This window comes from Mustela erminea, chromosome 1, assembly GCF_009829155.1.
Source record: "Mustela erminea isolate mMusErm1 chromosome 1, mMusErm1.Pri, whole genome shotgun sequence".
Lineage (NCBI taxonomy): Eukaryota > Metazoa > Chordata > Mammalia > Carnivora > Mustelidae > Mustela > Mustela erminea.
Genome location: NC_045614.1, coordinates 218738303 through 218746299, shown reverse-complemented (window position 1 = coordinate 218746299; position 7997 = coordinate 218738303). Strand labels below are relative to the sequence as shown.

Here is a 7997-nt window from a genome sequence, read left to right as displayed (position 1 = left end):
AGGCGCACTTGGACCCAGGGGGGCCGGCGGTGCTCACACCCGTGGCCGTCCAGCGGGTAAGGCCTCCGAGGGCCACGGCGAGGAGCCGTCCCAGCCCGCTGGGGAGCAGGTGCGCGCAGCCAGAAGCTCATCTCCAGTTGAGTCGCCTGGACGTGGCCCTGAGCCCACGGACGGGACCTCTGCCGACATTCTGCACCCCGAGTCCCCGGCTCGTCTCAGAGATCACAAGCACGCGTTGTTCTGTGACATTTGCCAAAACTGTGTTCTGGTCCACGCGCCTTAAAAATTCTTTCAACTGCGGGAAAATGTATGTAACATAAAATTTGCCATTTTACGTATTTTTAAGGCTAGTTTAGGGGCCCTGAGTACATTCCCGCTGTGCAATGTTGCTTTCCTCCGTCTTCAGGACTTTACTATCATCCTGACCTGAAGCTCTGTCCCCACGAAACACCACCTCCCTGTTCCGCAGTCTCCCAGCCCCCCAGCACCCCCCACCCTATTCTCTGTCTCTAAGTCTGGGTCCTCTAGTCCCTCCTGTATGTGGAACCAGACTCTGTCCCTCTGTGACATTTCACTCAGCATCACGTCCTCAAGGCTCTTCCAGGAAGCAGGGGCCGGCCCTGCTTTCAGTTCACGGGGGAAGAGCGCGCCACGGAATGGATGGGCCACGTTTTGTTGGCCCGCCCACCTGTCCTCGGACCCCTGGGTTGCTTTTACATTTTGGCTGTTGTGAATAACGCTGCAAAGGTCGTCTGAAAGCCCTTTATCTTTTTTGGGGTGTATTCCTAGGAGAGGAACTCCTGGGGGCATATGGAGAGCACCCAGGTGCCCCCACAGAGGTGCCTCCTCTGTGTTCTCATGGGCAATGTTTGCGGGCTCCAGTCTCTCCACATCCTCGCCAACGCCCGCCTGCTTGTGGGAAACAGTCCTGTGGCTGGGTTTGCGTTTCCCGATGACTAATGACGTGAGGCATCTCTTCATGTGTGTGCTGACCATCGTCCAACTTTGGGGGAAATGTCCACTCACGTCCTCTGCCTGTTGTCAGACCAGGCGCTTGTCTTTTTGGTGCAGAGTTGTACACATTCTGTGTGTATTCTGGATGTCAAACTCTTACAGATACACGATTTGCAGATTTTCTCCCATCCTGTAGATTGTCTTGTCACTTTCTTGATGGTGTCTTTTGAGTCACTAAAGTTTTGAATTTTGGTGACGTCCAATTTATGTTTTTCTTTTGATCTTCCTGCTTTGGCGTCCTTGCTATGAGGGCATTGTCAGTTCTAAGGTCAGAAAGGGTTTCCCCCGTGTTTTCTTCTAACACAGTTGGATTTTAGTTCTTACGTTTGGGATGTTTATCCATTTTTAGTTAAATGGGTGAGGTGGGGGGTCCAACTTAGTTATTTTGCATGTAGAAATCTGGCTTTTCCAGCAGCACTTTTGAAAAGATGATTTCTTCCCCCACCGAATAGTCTTGAAACCCTCATCCAACACCAGCCGGACACAAATACATGGGTGCATCTCTGGGCGGTGCCTCTACTCCGTCAGTCTGTATGTCTGTCCTTTGCCACCTGGTTCATTGCTGCACTTTTGTGGTAAGTTTTGAAATCAGTGATTGTGAGTCCTCCAACTTTCTTCCTTTTTTCCAAGATGACTCTATTCTAGGCCCCTATCAATTCCGTATGACTTTGAGGATCAGGCTTTGAGCTTTCAATACGATTCCGTTGAATCTGCAGGTCGCCTTGGGCGATCCTCTCCCCTTAACATTGGCTCCCATCCATGAACATGGGATGTCCTCCCGTCCACGCCCGTCGTCCCCGGCTCTTGCAGCACTGTGCCACAGCTGTCTGTGTACAAGTCTTTCCCCCGTGGTTAAATTTATCCCCAGGTATTTTATTCTTTTGGATGCGATTTTCCCTGCTTTAAAAAAATGTTGAAAATCAGATGACTGCATGAAAAAAAAGACATGTCACTCAGCTTTAGAAAAACACACGTGCTTATTTAATGTATCTATGACCAATGCTGTGCTGTCGTGTTTGCTGCTCACTTGCACGCTGTTTACACTCTGCTGTCCCCTCTGTCTGTTTATGACATGCTTATGTCTGGAGGCACAAGCTGCATCCCCGTCCGAGGACTTTGGGAGCTCCCTTCCTGAAGTTTGTTGCACGCAGCGCTGTTAATGGCAAGTCTGAGGCCCGTCTGAGTTTTATTTTTCCGCAGATGACTTCTGTTTGTTTTGTTCTCTGGGGAAGCTTTTAGCAACCACTTATTATCCCTCATGTTCAGCAATTTCTACAGGATGTGTCTGGGTTTTCCCCATTCATTTTTCTTGGCATCGGTTAGTCTTTTCACACCTGGAGGCTGTGTCTTCCACTGTGGGACAGGTTCCTCCCCAGGGAAGCTCTTCACATCCCCCTTCGTCCTCACTGTTCTCCCTCTGGGAATCCCACACGGCAGAGGCCACAGCCCCGGGGGGGTCACTCATGCTGCTTTCTTTTCCCTCATACTTTCTACCTCCTCAACGTTTTGTTCCAAGTCGGAGGGATTTCTCAACCTTTCCTTCAAGCCCTTCTATTTAATTTTAAATATCAACAGTACATTTGATATCTACGACTTTTTTGGGGTCAGTTTTCAAAGTGTACCCTTTCACAACCTCTTGCTCTCGTTTTATGGCTCTAACATCTTGATGGTATATTTAAGATTTTTAAATTCAATTTAATTTAAATTTTCATTTCAAAGGTGGTTTCTTCTTTGTAAACTATATACTTCCTCTGGGGTGTGTTTTTAGGTTGACAGTCTCGGGTTTTCTTTCTCACACCACTGGCTTTGCTCGTGTGCTGGGGTGACACGGGGGTGGTCCTTGGTGGCCTGGGCTCCTCCTCCACCATGTGACAGTCTGTGCTGAGTTAGAGAAAGCTCGCCCGTGTGGGGAGGCTGACATGGCACTCTGGGGTTGGGATGGGGGTCTTCTGGGTGGTAGGCTTCACTTGGGGATAAGAAAGTTGGGAGCCCAGAAGCCAGAATGAGAGTTATGTCTTTGGGGGTTCCAATAGCTCTCCAGGAACCTTAGCCCTTCCTGGGTAAGGTGTTCTACTGTCCCAGAGATACCGCTGGTGGTGTTCTGTGGGGAGGTGGATCGCTGGACACTCAGCCTTCGGGGATCCTGGCTGGGTGGCCCTGGCTCCTCCCCTCCACTGAGGACACACCCGTCCTCACTGGGCCTGCTCATGGGGACCAAGTCCTGTCCCGCTGCAGGGCCCCTGCCTTGGGGTCAGCACACTCGCTGCTTCCCATTGAATTTGCCGGGCCCCTCGCCCATCGTAAGCTGACTTCTCCCCCACAGTGGGTCCCAGGAGGGTTGGGATGAGAGTGGTGGGCTCAGTCGGCCATCTCGAACAGTGGTGTCCACTCACGCGGAGTGTTGCCTTTCCCACAACCAGCACAGTATTCTGGGTGTTTGGCCAACCCACAGTCCACCCTTACTGCATTGGAACACCGGGCGCCCCTGTGCCTTGACGATTAGACGGCCACAGCACGCAGGCTCTCGGTTTAATCTCCCATCCAGAGCAGGAAACCCATTTGTGTCTTCTGTTTTTTCCTTTAAAGGAACATTTTATTGTAATCTGCTTAGCTCAATGATTATTTTCATTTTCATTTTATTATGAAATATTTCAGACACAGAAAAGCGGAGAGAATTAAACGTTGCGCGTATCCAGCTCCCCGTTCCTCAAGCCCATCGCTAACACCGGGCCTCATTCACATTCTCAGACACTCGCCCATCACACCACCCTCCCTCCGCACCTCGTAGCTCCTTGGAGCATCTCAAAGTACGTCACAAGCAGTAGTACGTTCCACTCAAACATTTAGGAGGCATACCCTGAACAGGGATTCAATTTTTATGCTTTCGTGTGTGAAATAATATGAATCTTGGGTGTTTCCCTTGATGAACTTTGCCAAAGGCATTCGTCTGAGCAGCCCAAGCCCCATCAGGACACACATCCTGGCCTTCCTCCAACCTTCTCAGGGCCCCGGATGTGACCTGTGCCCTCTGCCCAGGCCGTGGACCCCACCACCCTCTCCAGATAGCCTCTTCTGCCAGCCAGCGTCATCCGAATCCTCCAGAAGCAGCCGCTGTTCTGATCTTTCAAAGAAGAAACCCGTTTGCTTGTCTTGGAGCCTCACTTTAAGGCGATCACGCCGCGGGCGCTTCGGCCCAGCTCCGCCCAGCGCCGCGCCTTGAGACCCGTCCGCGCGCAGCGCTCCTCTTCCTTGCTGGCCCCTTCTCCCTCGTACGACGGCCGTGCCTGCTTTCTCCATCCCTGTGGACGGACCTGTGGGTTCATTCCAGGTCTGCGTCTTACGGGGAGAGTGGCGTGAACGTAGCTTCTCTTGAAGCCTTCGGCTCCCAGAAGCTCAACAACGTCCAGGTGCCCGTTATCTGTAGGGTAGCTCCGGCGTGTAGGGAACTCTCTTCTTGGAGCTGAGATCGCCGTTCCTGTCCCACTGGCTCCTTGGTGCAACCTTTGGGACAACACACAATGAACTGCTCCCCCGGGAAGCCACTGTGGGTCCCTCGGGCTGTGTCTCCTCCTCCCATCATCTGTGCCTCATCGGCACTTTCTAGGATCAAAGAACCATGCATGAAGTCCTCACTTGAAACAGTGGGAAGGAATGCCTGGATTCCTTCCTGTTCAGGTTCTAAGAGCCTGGATTACAGCTTTTCTTGCTGGGTTTCCCCAACATGCTGAGGGGCTTGACTGCCCCAGGAGAACCACCCTTGGATGGCGCTTCTCAGGCATTGGCTTGTCCAAGTGAGCAGGTGACTGGGAGAGACAGCTTCAGGGTGAAATCACAGAAAGACACAGTGCTGAGGAGCAGAGAGATTTATTTTTAATAGGTCACTAAGCTCTTATGGAGAAGAAAACACCATCACTGATTCGGTAATGAGACATGGTGGGAGAGGTCAGTAGAGTGATTCGTCAGCAGCAGGTAGGGGTGCCGCAGGGGACAGGGCTGCAGAGCAGGGTGGAGCAGGAGGGCTGGCAGCCCCCAGAGGACTGGCAGGAGGGAGCCACATACACAACGGGCTTGCAGCTCACGGGCACGCACACGGCTGGCTTGCAGCTCATGGGCACACACACGGCTGGCTTGCAGCTCATGGGCACACAGCAGGACGTCTGGCAGGAGCTGGGCACACAGCAGGCTGAGCTGCAGGAGGAGGCCTGGCCGCAGGCCACTGGGCAGCACAGGGACGGGCAGCCGCATGCTGACTGGCAGGAGACGGCTGAGCCGCACGCAGGCTGGCACAGCAGAACCATGCAGGGGGCACTGCAGGAGCCCCCACAGCCTGGGGGAGGGCAGCAGGTGGGGATGCAGTCCAGGGAACCAGAGCAGGACATCTGGCAGGAGCTGGGCACGCAGCAGGCCGGCTGGCAGCCCGTGGAGCAGCTGGACTGGCACATGGTGGCGTGGGGCGGGAGTGGAGTCAGGGTGGAGGACGGGGCTGGTCTGGAGGCTCCTGCCCCAGGCAGCCTTTATACCCGGGCTGCGGCATCCTGGCAACAAGCCACATGGGGCCCTTCCTCCTGGTGGCCTGATTGTTTTCCTCCTCCTCCTCCTCCCCTGTGCGTCTCTTCCTGGAGTGTCCTGGTGGAAGCAACTCTGTTCAGGAGACTCTGTGACAGCTGGAGGCTCAGCGTGACCCAGCAGCCCTGTGATTTCTTGACTCAGCCCAGGTAGGATGGTGAGGGACCACCGGCTGGGGACAAGGACCCCCATATCAGGATGCTCCAGGTCCTCCCCGAGCTCATGTACCCTGCCCTCTGTCCACACAAGCACCGTCCTGCTCGCCAGACCGGGGATCCCTGTTTTTTTTTTTTTTTAAATTTATTTATTTTCAGCATAACAGTATCCGTTATTTTTTCACCACACCCAGTGCTCCATGCAATCCGTGCCCTCTATAATACCCACCACCTGGTATCCCAACCCCCCACCCCCCACCCCTTCAAAACCCTCAGATTGTTTTTCAGAGTCCATAGTCTCTCATGGTTCACCTCCCCTTCCAATTTCCCCCAACTCCTTTCTCCTCTCTAACTCCCCATGTCCTCCATGCTATTTGTTATGCTCCACAAATAAGAGAAACCATATGATAATTGACTCTCTCTGCTTGACTTATTTCACTCCGTATCATCTCTTCCAGTCCCATCCATGTTGCTACAAAAGTTGGGTATTCGTCCTTTCTGATGGAGGCATCATACTGCATAGTGTATATGGACCACATCTTCCTTATCCATTCGTCTGTTGAAGGGCATCTTGGTTCTTTCCACATTTTGGCGACCGTGGTCATTGCTGCTATAAACACTGGGGTACAGATGGCCCTTCTTTTCACTGCATCTGTATCTTTGGGGTAAATACCCAGGAGTGCATTTGCAGGATCATAGGGAAGTTCTATTTTTAATTTCTTGAGGAATCTCCACACTATTCTCCAAAGTGGCTGCACCAACTTGCATTCCCACCAACAGTGGAAGAGAGTTCCCCTTTCTCCACATCCTCTCCAACACATGTTGTTTCCTGTCTTGCTAATTTTGGCCATTCTAACTGGCGTAAGGTGATATCTCAATGTGGTTTTAATTTGAATCTCCCTGATGGCTAGTGATGATGAACATTTTTTCATGTGTCTGATAGCCATTTGTATGTCTTCATTGGAGAAGTGTCTGTTCATGTCTTCTGCCCATTTTTTGATATGATTATCTGTTTTGTGTGTGTTGAGTTTGAGGAGTTCTTTATAGATCCTGGATATCAACCTTTTGTCTGTACTGTCATTTGCAAATATTTTCTCCCATTCCGTGGGTTGCCTCTTTGTTTTTTTGACTGTTTCCTTTGCTGTGCAGAAGCTTTTGATTTTGATGAAGTCCCAAAAGTTTATTTTTGCTTTTGTTTCCTTTGCCTTTGGAGACATATCTTGAAAGAAGTTGCTGTGGCTGATATCGAAGAGATTACTGCCTATGTTCTCCTCTAGGATTCTGACGGATTCCTGTCTCACGTTGAGGTCTTTTATTTGGAAACTCCGTGACCCAAAAGGTCTTCCCAAGGGACCAGAGCCCAGCGGCTGGGCTCCTCACTGGGGACAGCTGTGGCCATGGCATCCACCTTGTCATCCAGTCCCAGCTTTGTGCCAGGTGCCACGCTGTCAGTTCATCACTGACTAGTCACCAGTCCTTGCCGCCATCATAGGGGTAGGGGAGCCCATGTACGCGGATGCGCGATTGGATTCCATGATGCGTGCGCTCTCCCACTGCGGCCAAGAAGCAGGCTTTTGAAGCTCAGTTTCACTCTGGGGTCTGCGGTCATTACCGTTGCACCAAATTATGCTGGGGTTTTAGGGGTTCAGTAGTGACATATCGTACAGTCCCGAATCAGCTCGCAGAGACAGGAGCAAGAGCGGGCAGATCATGTGTCTTCTGTGGCTTCCAAGCTCACATGGCAGAGCTGCCCTCCAAGACGGGGCAGCACTGGCCGGAGCCCGGGAGGGGCGGTGAGGGGCGAGCTGCGCACGCCGGGCTCCTCTCCCAATGCCGGCGACTGGTCCGTCTGGCTCTAGCAAGGCTGTCATGACCTTGCATGAGACCCATCCGCTGGAAAGAAGGCAGCGGCAGGGGTGGCGGTCGATACCCCCCACAGTCCCCAGACCCCTGACCTGACGTGTCGTGTCATCTCTAGCACATTCTTCTGAGGCTGCGCCCACTGGGCCCTCTGCACAGGGATGGGCCCCCCCAGTGACAGCAGGTGTGGACAGAAGGGCTCCTCAGTTGGCCCAGTAACAAGCCACACTAGTTAAGTTATTCCAAGACTGTGGTCTTGGGGGCTCCCACCGTGGTCAGAGCGGAGACAAGAACAGCCTGGAGCCCACCTGAGACCACACAGCAGCGTGACCTTGAGACCTGGGGGTGAGCCATGTCCATCCACACGCTCCTCCGTCTTGACAACAGGTTAAAACCCATCAG

The 7997-nt window shown here is 52.7% G+C and overlaps 1 protein-coding gene across 1 annotated transcript; it reads right to left on the bottom strand.

Moving 5' to 3' along the window:
• Positions 1-4973: 4973 nt before the first annotated feature.
• On the bottom strand, positions 4974-5523 carry LOC116598369 (keratin-associated protein 12-1-like). The gene is made up of 2 exons (XM_032357077.1): positions 5392-5523; positions 4974-5202 (listed from the first exon to the last, which is right to left on the bottom strand). Exons 1-2 carry the CDS (start codon positions 5454-5456, stop codon positions 4974-4976), a joined length of 294 nt encoding a protein of 97 aa, XP_032212968.1. The 5' UTR covers positions 5457-5523.
• Positions 5524-7997: the final 2474 nt, after the last annotated feature.

Coding starts and splice junctions, on each gene's coding strand:
- LOC116598369 (XM_032357077.1), bottom strand. CDS start 5,456: ATGTGCCAGTCCAGCTGCTCCACGGGCTGCCAGCCGGCCTGCTGCGTG. Junction 5,203..5,391: donor GTGCCCAGCTCCTGCCAGAT/GTCCTGCTCTGG, acceptor CTCCTCCTGCAG/CTCAGCCTGCTGTGTGCCCA.